We start from the raw sequence: 19,040 nt of genomic DNA, 5'->3' as shown, positions 1-19,040 counted from the left end.
TTACGATGTGTCAGTTTATGAATGGAGAGGAGCCACTGTCTTCTCTCCATTCATTCTCAGTGCAGCTGAGGCTGCAGAGAAAGGGACTGGGGAATCTCTATCCTCTGTCTCTTTCTCTGTCTCAAGGGGGAGATATCAGAGGTCTGTTAAGACCCCTGATATCTCATCAAAGCCCCCCAACAGGGCTGATTAAAAAAAAAAAAAAAAAAACAATAAAGACTAAAAATATATTATTGTAAAAAATAAAAATTGTAAAAAACACACACATACAACGTTCACCCCCCCCCCCCCAAAAAAAATAGCAAAAAAAAAAACTGTCACGTGACATTTAAAAAAAGTATCGGTAATCGGTATCGGCGAGTACTTGAAAAAAGTATCGGTACTTGTACTCTGTCTTAAAAAAGTGGTATCGGGACAACCCTACTAATCACCATAAAATTTGGGGTCCTCCAGTCATTATGGATCACTGGGCCATCTCAGAAGATCATTTCCATCAATGATAAATACAATCTGAAGACACAGGAATGTGATGGTGGAATTGATAAAAGCTCCTGAACTCTTCTAATGGGTGGAATGACCATATGTCTACAGGAAATGTCCAGACTATGGAGACATGAGACGTCCTATCATCTAATTCCAATCTCTGGAGATGTGAGATGGAGGAAAATATTGGAAAGGATTGTCAGGATCAGCAGTCATACCTTGTGAGGAGGAGGAAGAGGTCGCCATGACATCAGGAGATGACCCGAGATGACATCACCTGGAAGAAGCACAAACAATAATAAACTCATTTGTAGTGTGATGAACAGGATTTTGCTTCCTTATGTGAATAACAATTGGCTGTCTAGTTGTCCAATCTGAGAAGATCTGAAATGGACTTCTGTCATTTACAGCCCATAACTATGGGGGTCAATCAATAACTTCATCCTAGCATTCACCTGATTGGTATATATCGGGGTCACAAATTTATTTCACCCTGTTTAGAACCACCATTTATACAGACTCATATATTTAGGCATCTCCTCCACAAATCTGTGCCATTCATAGCCAAGACTGGTACTAATCAGCACCAAAGTATCAGCCAGTAAGATGTCTATAGAGAGGTTAGGTGATAAAAAGGATAAGGCCCCAAAATGGAAGCAATGTGTGATTAGCAGATGACTACATTCAATAATAAGATGCTTCAAAGTGGATTCTTCATGAAGGTTGGTGTTGTGGACACTGGCTGGAGGGTCTGGGTCATCACCTGGGGAGGACCTGGACCCTCCACTGTCTGACTCAGTCTTTTTTTTGGACAGGGTTTACGGGGCATGTCTCACAGTATTGCCGGACCTGTGACACATGCCAGCAGGTGGGTATGCATGGGGGCCCACTGAAAGATCACCTACACCCTTTACCTATCATTGATGAACCCTATAGCTGCATTGCCGTAGACCTGGTAGGACCATTGCCCCAACCTAGTCCTTCTGGGAAGAGATATATCCTTACCATTGTGGATTATGCCACCCGGTACCCGGAGCCCATTCCCCTGGCAAATATCCACGCAGAAACCATGGCTGATGCCTTGCTCCGGATCTTTGCCAGGGTGGGTTTCCCTCTGGAAATCATCTCTGACCAGGGGATTCAGTACACTGCTGAGCTCACTCAGCAGTTATGGAGGCTCTGTGGGATAAAGCCCCTACAGAGCTCTCCTTATCACCCCCATACCAACAGACTTTGTGAGAGGTTCAATGGAAGACTGAAACAGTTGCTTCTGACATTTGCAACCTCTCGTAGGGATTGGGAGAGTTATCTGCCGCACCTTCTCTTTGCTTATCAGGAGGTGCCACAGGAATCTACCATGTTCTCCCATTCAAGTTACTGTATGGGAGGTGGGTGAGTGGGCCCCTAGATTTAGTCAGAGCTCACTTATCCATGTCTTTATGGACCTTGCTTTGTGCACTATTCTAAATCAGTTGGTGGAGGGGGGAGTATGGTGTGGGGGTTGTTTTTCCAGGGGTTAAACTTGGCCCCTTATTTCCAGTGAAGGGAACTCTTAAAGTGTCAGCATACCAAGACATTTTGGACAATTCCATGCTCCCAACTTTGTGGGAACAGTTTGGGGATGTCCCCTGTGATGGAACTGTCTAAACCCCTCGCTTTGGTGCTTCTGTCAGTATACAGCTTCCTTCAGTCTGGACATAGGAACCAGATATTATAGCTGACCATACAAGACTAGCCGACAAATAGCTTGTATGAAAACTGGCACACTTTATTGACCAGGAATACATGCTTTTTATACACTTGAAAAATAGGTCAGTCACCACATGAACAATAACCCAAACATTTACCCAAAACATCACACAATGGTTTAGATAACAAGGTAGAACTTACTCATTGTTAATCCATTTATAGACTATCCTTCAAGAATTAGTCAAATTAGCCACCAGACAGACACAGAAGGTGAAGGGAAATTTATGCCTAGACAATGTTTTTATTATTCAGGATCTCCTTGTAGCAGACTGTACAGCTCCTACATTGAAGCCCATGGAACAGAGGCCAATGTGACCAGGTATTTCAATTAACATGTATAGTTCAGAATCAAACAAACCAGAAATAGTTTTCAGGGCAAATCTAAGAAAACACTCTCTCAAAAATGTAACAGAAAGAGAAATATAGTAATAACAAATGACAGGGTGAATGTGAGCTGAAAAGGTCCCTGCAGTCAGTATCTGTGACAGTGCCTCCCCCATCCCATAGTTTGGCAGACCCAGCTAGATCCACCACAGGTCAGCTTGGGGCTGTCTGGGAGCGTCTTATCATTCCATTTGCCAGGAATACCCATCAGCGTTCCCATTTGAAGTAATCCAAACTATGCTAAACTAAACATAAAAGGGACACAGGGAGCTTAAACAAGAGTTTCCAGACCTCTCTAAGGTAAGCTGGGTTCCACAAGACCCCCGCCCAAAGTGACTCTCATGACAGCCCCTTCCTGTTCCAACATGACTGGGCACCAGTGCGCAAAGCAAGGTCCATAAAGACACGGATGAGCGAGTTTGGGGTGGAGGAACTTGAGAGTCCTGACCTCAACCTAACAGAACACTTTTGGGATCAATTAGAGTGGAGACTGTGAGCCAGGCCTTCTCGATCAACATCAGTGCCTGACCTCACAAATGCGCTTATGGAAGAACGGTCAAACGTTCCCATAGACACACTCCTAAACCTTGTGGACAGCCTTCCCAGAAAAGTTGAAGCTGTTATAGCTGCAAAGGATGGGTCAACTCAATATTGAACCCTATGGACTAAGATTGGGATGCCATTAAAGTTCATGTGTGTGTAAGGGCAGGTGTCCCAATACTTTTGACAATATAGTGTATATGCAACATAAAGAATTAGCTCATTGTCACTTGCATAAATTTGACAATAAGAATGGTCGGCTCTTAGCTGAATCGATTAGGGTTCCCGCATGTATATATCTAAGATATCATGCTCATCTCAGGGCTTGCTAGATTTCTCTGAGGCCATAGCCAAAGCTTTTCAGTTATATTCCTCATCCTTATGTAGTGCTGGTAGATTTACAATCTACCGCAGATTAGGTAAATTTAGTAAATTGTGTGTTGTGTGTTCGCCTCTGTTCCAGCTTGGCTGACGTTGTGTGTGCATCCGTGCTGACCGGTGGGTGTCGCTGTTACCATAGTCAGTGTTGGAGGGGCACGTGTCAAAGTGTATAGATGCTCCTCTGTCTCAGAGACAAGCTCGGTGGAGGTGGTCCTCCAAGTTGCATTCTGAGAAGGGGGTATTTATGGGACAGACGCCATGTTCTAGGGTTCGTTTTGCAGCCACCTGCTGGCCCTCCTGGCTGACAGGTATGCATTAAGAAGCTACCTCGTGGTCCTCCGATCGGGAGGCCCACGATGCTACGGCGCAGGGGTGGGTCCAGAGGCTTGTCTGGGGCCTACCACCGCGGCCGAGGAATGGTCCTGAGCTGTCGGTCCTGTGTGACGAAGCTGGACAGCCGAGGAGATCCCAGGGGAGGATCCGTCTTGGAGAGATCACGCAGCGTGCTGGTCTATAGAGGGGCCTGGTGACTCGGTTGTAGGACGTATCCAAAAGAAGTAATTATACAGCATAGTGTTGCCGGCTCGGCTTAAAGGTTCAGGCACTGTGACTGACTGTTCACTGCAGAAGATCTGATACATCCTGTGGCAGAGGATCGTGCAGATTTACCCCCCAAGTGAGTCTGTGGCAGAGACTTTAGATTCGTGCTGCGTACTGGCTGCTAGACCGGTGAGAGAGGCCTATCCAGGCGAGCAAAGAGTGTATCCCATGAGGGGAATGCATTCCACATAATTATTTGAATTCTACCGGGACATTTGTCACTAAGATCTTGTAAGAAGATATTTGAGTTTCTCCTGAAGGTTTCCTTTTCCATCTCTTTTCTGCTACTTCCTAAAGTTTGACTGTTCAATAAAGCATTGAAGACGTACTCCAGTGTTGGTGCGTGTGTGTCGTCCAGCAGTAAACTCAACGGAACCCCTAGACCTGGTGCCGGTGAAACAGAGGGAAGCAAAGTGAGGGTAACAGACCCGCTTAAACCAGCAGCTCCACAGTGAGTTATTGCTACATTATATAACATTTCAGCCATGTAATTGGATACTCGTGATTATTCACCTACTACTTCATTATTACACTATATTCAGTCGCCTGCTATCCCAACTTTATCAGCGGATGCTGCTGAGAAACTCTCAAAGCCATTCAAGGCCTCTGACATTGTCTCTGCAATAAATCTTTTCCTGTGAGGGAGAAGTCCAGGTCCGGGTGGCTTTACTCACATTTCTATTCTCATTTTTTAGACTATTTGTCTCCAGTTATGGAAGAAGTGTTCAATTCCATCTCACAGAAGTGTCCTTTTCCACGGCACTCTCAAGACACGCATACAACTGTTATTCCAAAAGCCAACAAAGATCCTATGCTGTAGCTACAGACCCATTTATTTCATTCATTTGGATTAACCACTTTACGATCGTCCTATTGTAGCTTCACTGCTACAGGATGGCGTCTGTGCGCAGGATCATGTATATATATATATATATATATATATATATATATATATATATATATATATATATATATATATACATATACACACGTGATCCTGCACTTTCGGGTCACTGCTCGTATAATCACAGCGGGAACCAATCAGCGGGTACCGCGGACTCGATGTCCTCCGGCACCCACAGATTATGCCATTACTAGTAGTTGCATGTAGGCTTCAGTCTTATATACCTTTCTTGATTCATTTAGATCAGGGTGGGTTTGTCCCTGGTAGAGAGGCCGGGGACAACACCACTTAAACAATCACTCTCATTGATTATGTTAGTAAAAAACATTTCCATTCGCAATTGATGTGGAAAAGGCTTTTGACCACGTTTTGTGGGATTTTATCTCAGCCTCCCTTACACAGATTGGTAGACCATAGGGCTTGTTAAATAAAATATTGTCTCTCTATGAAACCCTCATAGGCTAGAGTTAGGATCAATGGTATCCTCTCCCATAACCTTCATATACATAATGGCACTCGTCAAGGGTGCCCACTCTCGGCCTTACTTATAGGGCTTCCAATAGGGCGATGTGAGATTAAGCTGAGTTTATAAACAGATTATCTATTATTATATATATCAAATCCCTCAGTGATATTTCCAGCACTCATATATGAATTTACACACTTTGGACATCATAGTGATTTTAAGGTAAACATACATAAGAGTGTAAGACAAAAACAATTCCATAGCTCAACTCACCAACCAGTCTGCTGACCAACCAAGTTACCTGTCTAACCGTCTGTTAAAAGCCGGGGTTTAGTTAGCACACATTTTCAAACGCATGTGAAAGATGCACGGCCTCGTCACGGCACCCGAATTTAGGAATTTCTATTTCTAAATACTTGATCTCTTTTGGTTTCCATATAAAAGGAAATGATTTACGTAAACTGATAATGGTAGAATCTGATATAGAGACATTGAAGACCTCTGTCTTATGTATAAGCTGCAAGGCCTAGTCATGGCACCCTGTGTTGCTTGCAGTCCTAACACTACAAATTTATAAAAATAAAAAAATGTGTCTGCGCTAGAAAAAAAGTCACATCAATCAAAAGTGCAGCAATAATAAACATAAAAAACATGGATGTTGACCAATAATACACTTAAGTGAAAATACCACTAGGTATAGAGTGCACAGTGCTACATAAAACACGCAATGTGAGTGATCAATCAGAAAACATATAACATAAATACTGGATCAAAATAAAATATAAAGGGATATATCTATTGGTGAATAAAATAAAGTCCAAAACAGTATATATCCAGAAATGTAAGGGTGCCCAAAAAAAATAGTCCGAAGATTAGTGAAGTTCGCACATCCTTCCTTCCAAAAGTGTATCACCAAGAAACATGCTGTAGTGTCTTCCAGCCACCCCCACAGGTATATATGCTCACCTTCCTGTGTGTGACACAGTGATTAAACTATGTCAAACAAAGCCTTGGAGCCACTCCTGTGCTCTAATGGAACCAGCTGTGCAGACCTTCAATGCTCTCAGTGAAGATAATATATGCAAAAGAAAAAAACTCCATAGCGCAATATTGCAAGATATAATAAAAGGATTTTAATACAAGGTTCTCTCCCCTTGCGGGGGTACTCACATACTGTGGGTGCGTGAGTGCACCATCCTAAACAAACAAAGAACGGACAATCTCGCGGTGTGGCATGCGATGCGGTGTGTGTCTCGAAACTCTCCTTCTCCCTCTCTGCTGACAGCTCCGTCCAGGCCCCTCCCCTACGCGTGTTCGGCACCGGGACCACGTGCCTTCATCAGGGGGAATCTGATTGGACGGAAGCTCCAGAGTAAATTTATAGCTCCGGCGGCCATTTTGCCTAAGACCGCGGACACTATTGTTCATAGGCTACAGCTGCGTCCATAGCGGCCATTTTCCCTTAGACCATGGACCAAGCTAAGACAGGTCATGTCAATCATGGCAGCCATTTTGCCTTAGACCATAAATATAACCCCTAATAGACTGTAGAGGCGGCTCTAGCAGCCATTTTCCCTTAGACTACAAATCTGTTAAATAGCAAGATGTACAATACTGATAATCAGATCGTACAATAAGCGATCAAACAAAGCATTGTGCAGGTATTTATGTGAAACCTACATGAAAATAAATTATTTCTTTTTTCTCTCAGGACGGAGCGGTCTAGCAAAGAGCACCGCCACGCACCTCACACACATGGATGGCCACAACAATTACAATCATATAACACAGAGTATCCTACCTAGTAAGTAATATCAAAACAAACATAATAATTATATTAGCTAACCACAAGGATAAATAGATAAAAAATTAAAAAATTAAATTAAAAAAAAAAAAAAAAAAAAAAAATTTTATTAAAATATTATATTAAAAATGTGTATATTAAATATATATTAAAACATATTAATAAAATCACTGCAGGGAAGTGATCAAACTATCGAGAGGAATATAAAACCATCCTAAGTATATAATCTATAATCTATGCCCAACTCAGCCCAATAAACGAATCATCAAATTCAACTCAAAAGAAGAAACAGGAACAATAATAGAGTATACCGGCGGTGTAAACAATGTCAATAATTACTAAGGAAGCATCTCAAATCAAATTCTCTATTCAATCCCCCAGGAACCAAAGATCCAAGCTGGTGTATCCACCAGGATTCCCTTTTACTTATCTCTCTGATAAAATTAGAACCCCTCCAGTGGCGTTTGGGTGCCTCTATCCCCCAAAATTTCATGCCAGCGGTGCTTTGGTTATGTATCCTCTTAAAGTGCACATATAGGCTATGTTTATCGGACCCATTGCGTATGTGCCTCACATGCTCCTCCATGCGATCTTTAAGAGCCCTAGTAGTACGCCCCACATACACCAGATCGCATGGGCACTTCAAGGCATAAACCACCCCTATTGTGTCGCATGATATAAAATCCCTAATCTTATAGGATAGGCCATTTCTAGGATTCGAGAACTCCTTTAACCTTCTAACGTTGTCCGGGATCCTCCTGCAACTGTAACACCTACCGCAGCTGTAGAATCCTTCTAGGTCCAAAAACATTTTAGGTTTTGGAGGGGGTGGGTCTACCACATTATGTATTAGCCTGTCCCGCAAATTGGGAGCTCTCTTAAAAACAAATTTAGGTTTATCCGGGAGAACATCTTTAAGCTGAGCGTCCTGTTTTAACACACTCCAATATTTGCATATAATCCTCCTTACTTCATAACTTTGTGCAGAATAATCGAGAACTACACTGATGCCCTCATGATTCTCATTATCGGTTACCCTAGTGGCATCTTTTAAAATGTCCTCCCTACTCATGCATCCAACCTTGTTTTTTTCCTTCTCCAAAAACTCCTTCTGGTACCCCTTCTCCAAGAACATGGTACTCAACCTTTCTGACTGGGTTTCATAATCCACCGTCCTAGTGCAATTCCTTCGCATCCTTGTATACTGTCCTCTTGGGATGTTACTTAACCAAGGTTTGTAATGACAACTTGTAACCGGAATATACGAATTATGGTCCGTGGTTTTAAAGAAGGATCTGGTGATAATACCCTCATTGGTATTGAAAATCTCTAGATCCAAAAAATGTATACACTCTGTGCTAACATTCCAGGTGAGGGAGATGTTACGGTCATTAACATTCATGGAGTCCAGTAACCCCATCAGACCTTCCATATCCCCTCTCCAAACAATTAAAAGATCATCTATAAATCTCCTATATAGTAGAATGTCTCCATTGTCATCCCTTAGATTCTCCTCCTCCTCCCATTTGGCCATATAGAGATTTGCTACACTAGGGGCGAATTTGGCGCCCATCGCGACGCCTTTCTTCTGTAAATAAATTTTATTGTCATACCAGAAAAAATTGTTCCGTAAACAAAAGTCTAAACACTTCAAAAGAAAAAACGTAAAATCCTCATCGACTGAATCTTCCTTATCCAAGGCCCACTTAACAGCGTTCAGGGCGCCCTCATGATCGATGTTGGTGTACAATGAGGCTACGTCTCCTGTGGCCATAATCATATTCTCATGTACAGTACACCCACCTAGAAGCTGCAAAGTGTGCTTGGTGTCCTTGAGATAGGCGCTGGTTTTCTTCACTAAGGGCTGTAGATGGATATCTATGTACTCTCCCAATCTGGAGGTAAGAGATCCGATACCACTCACTATCGGTCTACCGGGTGGATTTAGGCTATCTTTGTGGATCTTGGGTAAGTAGTAGATTACGGGCATTCTACTGACCATAGGGACTAAGTACTTGGCTTCATGTTTGTTCAAGAAACCTTCATCAATTCCATATTTGATAATGCCCTCCAATGCACTTTTACAAGATTTGGAAGGGTTACCATTAAGTAGTTGATAAGTATCCATGTCACTCAGTATCCTTCCCATCTCATCTTTATACTGTTGTAGTGAGAGGACAACGACACCTCCCCCTTTGTCCGCTGGTCTAATCACTATGTCTTTTCTTTTTTCCAATAAATCCATTCCTCTTTTTAAATCTTTATGTTCATACACCTTCTTAATTGGTAACTGCTCTAACTCAGTGGTAACCAATTTTTTGAATAAATCAACATATTTGTTATTGGATATGTAGGGGTTAAACACTGAGTTGTTTCTTAAGCTAGTGAACCTATGGTTGGTAGCAGCCCTCTCAACAGGGTTGAGGGCATAGTACTTTTTGATATTGAGTTTCCTAACCAGTTTCTGTACACCGACGTAGGTGTCAAATTTATTAAGACCTTTTTTCGGGGCATAATTAATTCCCTTATCCAAAACTAATAATTCCTCTCTTGATAGTTCTACTCCACTCAAATTATAGATTCCCTGCCCTAATCTTCCCGCCTTCTTTTTCTGTTGTACTCTTCGTCCAGCTCTCCCTCCTCTCTTCCTGGATTTCGTGTTTCTCGGACGGGTCCTCCCCTGGTCCCCCCTAAAAAAGATTCATCCAGAAAGTTTTCATTATCACTCAAAGGCTGAAAACTGTTGGTTACAGGTACTCCATATTGGTCCTGTTGATGTTTTTCATATCGGACGCTCTGCGGTTTGGGAGAATAGTAAGCTCCACCCCTACGTGTATCTTCTCTTGCATAAGGGGGGTACCCTCTAAAGGGAGGTTGATACGGCAAGGGGCCCCTGTAAGGTACACGATTTCCTCTCTGGGGTGTGTTCTGTTGATTCCCATAGCTCCTATATTGGTGGTATGGAGTGCTGTGTTGGTATCCATATTGCCTTTGATAGCCATATGAGTTCTGTTGGCCACTTCTATATTGAGGGGCAGGGTTCGAAGGATAGCTCATATTGTAATGCTCTCTCTCCTGCTGGACCCTATAGCCATTGTCCTGATAGGTGGGGGCCTCATATCCCCAATTACCATTATTGGGAGGCGGGCCATTTCTCCCCTCGTTATTCGGTCGCCTTGGTGGATTGTATTGCGATTTTCTTGGGGGTTGGCGATAAGGTGTATGGGGTAATGCGTCATCCTGACGATGCGGTGGGAACCCTCTGTTAAATGGTTTATTATTCTGCTGTTGTGAATAGGATTGACCCTGTGGTTGTGGTATCGTATTCGTGGATGTCCCCGCTTGTGGTTGAAGATTAACTGCGGTGGTGGACGCCAGTGTTGATTGCCATCGGAAGACCTGTTTATTTTGGTAGTCTTCGAAGTCCCTTTGGTACTTCTTCTTCTTTGCATTTTTATTTTCTGTGTCTTTCTTCTGCATCCAACATCCATGTTTTTTATGTTTATTATTGCTGCACTTTTGATTGATGTGACTTTTTTTCTAGCGCAGACACATTTTTTTATTTTTGCCACTTGCACGATTATGAAACGTGACTGAGTGTTTGCAGCTGGTCTCAACCCAGGATTGATTACACACTATTTTGTAGGCATTTATCCGTAAGTGGCTCGCAGGGTTTGCTCACTATCTTTGTTCCCCTGATTTTCATATTCTTGCTAGTAGCCAGATGGATCCCTTTGCCTTTTTTGAGAATAGAGAAATTGATCTGGAGGATCTCTTCTCTACCACTAGTGCTAATGAAAATGATATTATGCAGCTTTTTAGGAAATTAGGGCATTGCATGGACAAAAAAAGTAATATATGGTGGGATCTATCCACCATGAGGAAGTATTTAAAGGATGGTCTGGTCCCTAGGAAGCTACGATGGGATGTTCCCATTAATGATGGCCTACTAGGGGTTGATGATGTGGAGGAGTGGTATGCATTTTTTGTGGGTAAAGGAAGGGAGATTATGGAATTCCTCATGAAGAGAAAACAGCGAAAATTAAACCTTTTGGAGAACCAAATTAAGGATATTAGGGACAAACTCAACTCCCTTACCAATCACCCTGAATACACCAAACTTATGGGGGAGCTGCATAGGAGTATGCAGAAGAAAGACACAGAAAATAAAAATGCAAAGAAGAAGAAGTACCAAAGGGACTTCGAAGACTACCAAAATAAACAGGTCTTCCGATGGCAATCAACACTGGCGTCCACCACCGCAGTTAATCTTCAACCACAAGCGGGGACAGCCACGAATACGATACCACAACCACAGGGTCAATCCTATTCACAACAGCAGAATAATAAACCATTTAACAGAGGGTTCCCACCGCATCGTCAGGATGACGCATTACCCCATACACCTTATCGCCAACCCCCAAGAAAATCGCAATACAATCCACCAAGGCGACCGAATAACGAGGGGAGAAATGGCCCGCCTCCCAATAATGGTAATTGGGGATATGAGGCCCCCATCTATCAGGACAATGGCTATAGGGTCCAGCAGGAGAGAGAGCATTACGATATGAGCTATCCTTCGAACCCTGCCCCTCAATATAGAAGTGGCCAACAGAACTCATATGGCTATCAAAGGCAATATGGATACCAACACAGCACTCCATACCACCAATATAGGAGCTATGGGAATCAACAGAACACACCCCAGAGAGGAAATCGTGTACCTTACAGGGGCCCCTTGCCGTATCAACCTCCCTTTAGAGGGTACCCCCCTTATGCAAGAGAAGATACACGTAGGGGTGGAGCTTACTATTCTCCCAAACCGCAGAGAGTCCAATATGAAAAACATCAACAGGACCAATATGGAGTACCTGTAACCAACAGTTTTCAGCCTTTGAGTGATAATGAAAACTTTCTGGATGAATCTTTTTTAGGGGGGACCAGGGGAGGACCCGTCCGAGAAACACCAAATCCAGGAAGAGAGGAGGGAGAGCTGGACGAAGAGTACAACAGAAAAAGAAGGCGGGAAGATTAGGGCAGGGAATCTATAATTTGAGTGGAGTAGAACTATCAAGAGAGGAATTATTAGTTTTGGATAAGGGAATTAAATATGCCCCGAAAAAAGGTCTTAATAAATTTGACACCTACGTCGGTGTACAGAAACTGGTTAGGAAACTCAATATCAAAAAGTACTATGCCCTCAACCCTGTTGAGAGGGCTGCTACCAACCATAGGTTCACTAGCTTAAGAAACAACTCAGTGTTTAACCCCTACATATCCAATAACAAATATGTTGATTTATTCAAAAAATTGGTTACCACTGAGTTAGAGCAGTTACCAGTTAAGAAGGTGTATGAACATAAAGATTTAAAAAGAGGAATGGATTTATTGGAAAAAAGAAAAGACATAGTGATTAGACCAGCGGACAAAGGGGGAGGTGTCGTTGTCCTCTCACTACAACAGTATAAAGATGAGATGGGAAGGATACTGAGCGACATGGATACTTATCAACTACTTAATGGTAACCCTTCCAAATCTTGTAAAAGTGCATTGGAGGGCATTATCAAATATGGAATTGATGAAGGTTTCTTGAACAAACATGAAGCCAAGTACTTAGTCCCTATGGTCAGTAGAATGCCCGTAATCTACTACTTACCCAAGATCCACAAAGATAGCCTAAATCCACCCGGTAGACCGATAGTGAGTGGTATCGGATCTCTTACCTCCAGATTGGGAGAGTACATAGATATCCATCTACAGCCCTTAGTGAAGAAAACCAGCGCCTATCTCAAGGACACCAAGCACACTTTGCAGCTTCTAGGTGGGTGTACTGTACATGAGAATATGATTATGGCCACAGGAGACGTAGCCTCATTGTACACCAACATCGATCATGAGGGCGCCCTGAACGCTGTTAAGTGGGCCTTGGATAAGGAAGATTCAGTCGATGAGGATTTTACGTTTTTTCTTTTGAAGTGTTTAGACTTTTGTTTACGGAACAATTTTTTCTGGTATGACAATAAAATTTATTTACAGAAGAAAGGCGTCGCGATGGGCGCCAAATTCGCCCCTAGTGTAGCAAATCTCTAAATGGCCAAATGGGAGGAGGAGGAGAATCTAAGGGATGACAATGGAGACATTCTACTATATAGGAGATTTATAGATGATCTTTTAATTGTTTGGAGAGGGGATATGGAAGGTCTGATGGGGTTACTGGACTCCATGAATGTTAATGACCGTAACATCTCCCTCACCTGGAATGTTAGCACAGAGTGTATACATTTTTTGGATCTAGAGATTTTCAATACCAATGAGGGTATTATCACCAGATCCTTCTTTAAAACCACGGACCGTAATTCGTATATTCCGGTTACAAGTTGTCATTACAAACCTTGGTTAAGTAACATCCCAAGAGGACAGTATACAAGGATGCGAAGGAATTGCACTAGGACGGTGGATTATGAAACCCAGTCAGAAAGGTTGAGTACCATGTTCTTGGAGAAGGGGTACCAGAAGGAGTTTTTGGAGAAGGAAAAAAACAAGGTTGGATGCATGAGTAGGGAGGACCTTTTAAAAGATGCCACTAGGGTAACCGATAATGAGAATCATGAGGGCATCAGTGTAGTTCTCGATTATTCTGCACAAAGTTATGAAGTAAGGAGGATTATATGCAAATATTGGAGTGTGTTAAAACAGGACGCTCAGCTTAAAGATGTTCTCCCGGATAAACCTAAATTTGTTTTTAAGAGAGCTCCCAATTTGCGGGACAGGCTAATACATAATGTGGTAGACCCACCCCCTCCAAAACCTAAAATGTTTTTGGACCTAGAAGGATTCTACAGCTGCGGTAGGTGTTACAGTTGCAGGAGGATCCCGGACAACGTTAGAAGGTTAAAGGAGTTCTCGAATCCTAGAAATGGCCTATCCTATAAGATTAGGGATTTTATATCATGCGACACAATAGGGGTGGTTTATGCCTTGAAGTGCCCATGCGATCTGGTGTATGTGGGGCGTACTACTAGGGCTCTTAAAGATCGCATGGAGGAGCATGTGAGGCACATACGCAATGGGTCCGATAAACATAGCCTATATGTGCACTTTAAGAGGATACATAACCAAAGCACCGCTGGCATGAAATTTTGGGGGATAGAGGCACCCAAACGCCACTGGAGGGGTTCTAATTTTATCAGAGAGATAAGTAAAAGGGAATCCTGGTGGATACACCAGCTTGGATCTTTGGTTCCTGGGGGATTGAATAGAGAATTTGATTTGAGATGCTTCCTTAGTAATTATTGACATTGTTTACACCGCCGGTATACTCTATTATTGTTCCTGTTTCTTCTTTTGAGTTGAATTTGATGATTCGTTTATTGGGCTGAGTTGGGCATAGATTATAGATTATATACTTAGGATGGTTTTATATTCCTCTCGATAGTTTGATCACTTCCCTGCAGTGATTTTATTAATATGTTTTAATATATATATTTAATATACACATTTTTAATATAATATTTTAATAAAATTTTTTTTTTTTTTTTTTTAATTTAATTTTTTAATTTTTTATCTATTTATCCTTGTGGTTAGCTAATATAATTATTATGTTTGTTTTGATATTACTTACTAGGTAGGATACTCTGTGTTATATGATTGTAATTGTTGTGGCCATCCATGTGTGTGAGGTGCGTGGCGGTGCTCTCTTTGCTAGACCGCTCCGTCCTGAGAGAAAAAAGAAATAATTTATTTTCATGTAGGTTTCACATAAATACCTGCACAATGCTTTGTTTGATCGCTTATTGTACGATCTGATTATCAGTATTGTACATCTTGCTATTTAACAGATTTGTAGTCTAAGGGAAAATGGCTGCTAGAGCCGCCTCTACAGTCTATTAGGGGTTATATTTATGGTCTAAGGCAAAATGGCTGCCATGATTGACATGACCTGTCTTAGCTTGGTCCATGGTCTAAGGGAAAATGGCCGCTATGGACGCAGCTGTAGCCTATGAACAATAGTGTCCGCGGTCTTAGGCAAAATGGCCGCCGGAGCTATAAATTTACTCTGGAGCTTCCGTCCAATCAGATTCCCCCTGATGAAGGCACGTGGTCCCGGTGCCGAACACGCGTAGGGGAGGGGCCTGGACGGAGCTGTCAGCAGAGAGGGAGAAGGAGAGTTTCGAGACACACACCGCATCGCATGCCACACCGCGAGATTGTCCGTTCTTTGTTTGTTTAGGATGGTGCACTCACGCACCCCCCGTATTAAAATCCTTTTATTATATCTTGCAATATTGCGCTATGGAGTTTTTTTCTTTTGCATATATTATCTTCACTGAGAGCATTGAAGGTCTGCACAGCTGGTTCCATTAGAGCACAGGAGTGGCTCCAAGGCTTTGTTTGACATAGTTTAATCACTGTGTCACACACAGGAAGGTGAGCATATATACCTGTGGGGGTGGCTGGAAGACACTACAGCATGTTTCTTGGTGATACACTTTTGGAAGGAAGGATGTGCGAACTTCACTAATCTTCGGACTATTTTTTTTGGGCACCCTTACATTTCTGGATATATACTGTTTTGGACTTTATTTTATTCACCAATAGATATATCCCTTTATATTTTATTTTGATCCAGTATTTATGTTATATGTTTTCTGATTGATCACTCACATTGCGTGTTTTATGTAGCCCTGTGCACTCTATACCTAGTGGTATTTTCACTTAAGTGTATTATTGGTCAACATCCATGTTTTTTATGTTTATTATTGCTGCACTTTTGATTGATGTGACTTTTTTTCTAGCGCAGACACATTTTTTTTATTTTTGCCACTTGCACGATTATGAAACGTGACTGAGTGTTTGCAGCTGGTCTCAACCCAGGATTGATTACACACTATTTTGTAGGCATTTATCCGTAAGTGGCTCGCAGGGTTTGCTCACTATCTTTGTTCCACTACAAATTTATAAGTGTCTCCACAGTGGAAGCACATGTATGGAATGGATAGATGTGAGACAGGTGAGTCTGGAGGCAGCCCAAGCCCCCTTAAAGGAACAGGAGCACACTGGACACCCAGCAAGAGCACAATGGCAGCTAAGGTGCCCAGTGTGTCCTCTGGCCATATATATGAACAGTAGCAAAAAACTGGCCACTGCCCCACCTATAACTGGCCTTCACAGCAAGGAGCACATGGAGGGCCATATACATGTAAGACAAAAACAATTCCATAGCTCAACTCACCAACCAGTCTACTGACCAACCAAATTACCTGCCTAACCATCTGTTAAAAGCAGGGGTTTTGTATACACTGGGGACACTCTGAGCACCTTCGCTGCCATTGTGCTCTTGCTGGGTGTCCAGTGTGCTCCTGTTCCTTTAAAGCGGAGCTCCGCCGAAATTTTTTTTTAAAAAGTCAGCAGCTACAAATACTGCAGCTGCTGACTTTTAAAACATGGACACTTACCTGTCCAGGGCGCCCGCGATGTCGGCACCCGAGGCCGAACCGTCTATCGGTCCTCGGGTGCTGCCACCTCCATCTTCGGTAAGGGAATCAGGAAGTGAAGCCATGCGGCTTCACTTCCTGGTTCCCTACTGCGCATGCGTGAGTCGCGCAGCGCAATACGGCTGGTCCCTGCTGTCTCTGGGACCCGTGTGTTTCCCAGCAGACAGCGGGGGGGAACAGGAAGTGGCATAAATAACTGCAGATTCTGCGGCTATCTATGCCGGAAGTGGGTACAGATACCTGTAATATACAGGTATCTGCACCCCTCTCCCCCCTGAAAGGTGCCAACTGTGTCAGGGGGGAGGAATCCGATGAGTGGAAATTCCACTTTTGGGTGGAACTCCACTTTAAGGGGGCTTGGGCAGCCTCCAGGCTCACCTGTCCCACATCTATCCATTCCATGCATGTGCTTCCACCGTGGAGACACTTAAAAATTTGTAGTGTTAGGACTGAAAGCAACACAGGGTGCCGTGACGAGGCCTTGCAGCTTATACATAAGACCGAAGTCTTCAATGTCTCTACATCAGATTCTACCATTGTCAGTTTACGTAAATCATTTCCTTTTATATGGAAACCAAAAGTCATCAAGTATTTAGGAATACAAATTCCATCTAAGCTAGACAATCTTTATGACCTAAACTATAAATCTCTTTTATCATTTGTAAACTTTAGGAATGGTGAACTCCGAAACATTCCTGGTTCAGGCGGACGGCATTATTAAAAAAAATTATATTTTACCACAAATTCCTTATGTTTTCCAAACAGTCCCCACAGACCCTCCACAGACCTTTTTTAGTTCATTAAAATCTTTATTTTTGATATACATGGGCTGACTCACCAGCCAGGATCAGATACAATATCCTCACTAGGCTTAAATCTTTGGGAGGGGCAATATTATTATTGATTGGTTTCATAATTCCTTTAGAAAACTATTGGTTCAAATAGAGGCAGAGTTGTCCGATTCTCCACTTACATCTCTATCATGGACTTTGCCTTCTTTACAAACACAAACAGGCTTTATATCTCTGGGTGTCTCATTAACTCTTGTGAAGTTCAATAGCCAGTGCTTCTCTTCTGCTTGATTCCGAGCATGCGTGGCACTCTGTGCGTCGGAATTGTGTACACACGATCGGAATTTCCGACAACAGACTTTGTTGTCGGAAAATTTTAGATCCAGCTCTTAAACTTTGTGTGTCGGAAATTCCTATGGAAAAATTCCGATGGAGCCTACACACGGTCGGAATTTCCCACAACAAGCTCTGCTCGCAAATTTTCCGTCGGGAAGTCCGACCGTGTGTACGGGGCATTAGAGTTTGGGACCATCTACTTCAAATCTTTCCGCTGTCCTCTTATGTGAGTGTTGAATTCTATTTGATACACTTTTGAGACCTGCACCAGATTAGTATTGTTATATGAGTGGTGGGAGGAGGTATTCCCCTCACATCCTGACCCCTATATGGTTTGTGATTTTTTTTTTTTGTAGTGGTTCTTTTACTCTGTTTCTTTGTAATTATTACTATACTCTAGTAAAAAAAATATATTGTTACATATATTATAAAAAAAGGAAAAGAAGAATGATTGGTGTCTCACCTTGTTAGATCTGTCCATACATCCTCAGATTGTATGTTCTCTTCTGACAATGAAGAGATCTGAAAATAGTTTTAGTGAGCAAAAATGTTTTTTTTTGCCTCGGAGGTGGAGAGGTGGGATTTCCAGTAACATAACACACCTCCACCTGTTGTGTTACACTACGTGATTTATAATGCTCTGTGTCTTTAAGATTTGTTCCCTCTGTCTATCTGAACTCTTTCTCTCACCGCAGTTCTGTATATTCTCCTCCCCTTCCTCTCTCTGATTCATTGTGCATAGTATACCGCATTGCTGTAACATCTTTACATGTGGCTTACAACTGCAATGTTTTTCTACCTATGGATACCCATCATTAAACGGAACATTCGAGAGGATTCATCGTCTGTCTTTCCATACAGTGAGTTATCCATTGAGTTAAGCTGTCTGAATTGATGCAAGGGATAAATAGATCACCAGGTCATGTAAGCTCTATGTGAAGCTGAAGATAACGTTTATTGCCTTGTAGTTGAGTCAGAACAGTAGAAAAACTAAGTTCCACAGCCTATATACAAGATTTCTGCATACAGTACTGTTACAGACAATATTTACTACCCTCATTGCAAGAAAGAATGAGACAGCAGCACATGGAATCTTCATAACCTGAGA

At 42.4% G+C, this 19,040-nt stretch overlaps 1 protein-coding gene across 1 annotated transcript in view; it reads right to left on the bottom strand.

Annotated features, from left to right (window-relative positions):
* LOC141133855 (NACHT, LRR and PYD domains-containing protein 3-like) overlaps positions 1-18,490 on the bottom strand; it is a 179,672-nt gene extending 161,182 nt beyond the window's left edge. Inside the window, 2 exon segments of the mRNA XM_073623438.1 lie at positions 702-760; positions 18,396-18,490. Coding sequence (XP_073479539.1) covers positions 702-729 — 28 coding nt within the window. The 5' untranslated portion in view covers positions 730-760; positions 18,396-18,490.
* Between the last annotated feature and the right edge of the window lie 550 nt (positions 18,491-19,040).

This window comes from Aquarana catesbeiana, linkage group LG03 (assembly GCF_042186555.1).
Source record: "Aquarana catesbeiana isolate 2022-GZ linkage group LG03, ASM4218655v1, whole genome shotgun sequence".
Taxonomy (NCBI): domain Eukaryota; kingdom Metazoa; phylum Chordata; class Amphibia; order Anura; family Ranidae; genus Aquarana; species Aquarana catesbeiana.
Note: the sequence above shows the minus strand (reverse complement) of the source record. Positions and strands in the feature narration are given on the sequence as shown.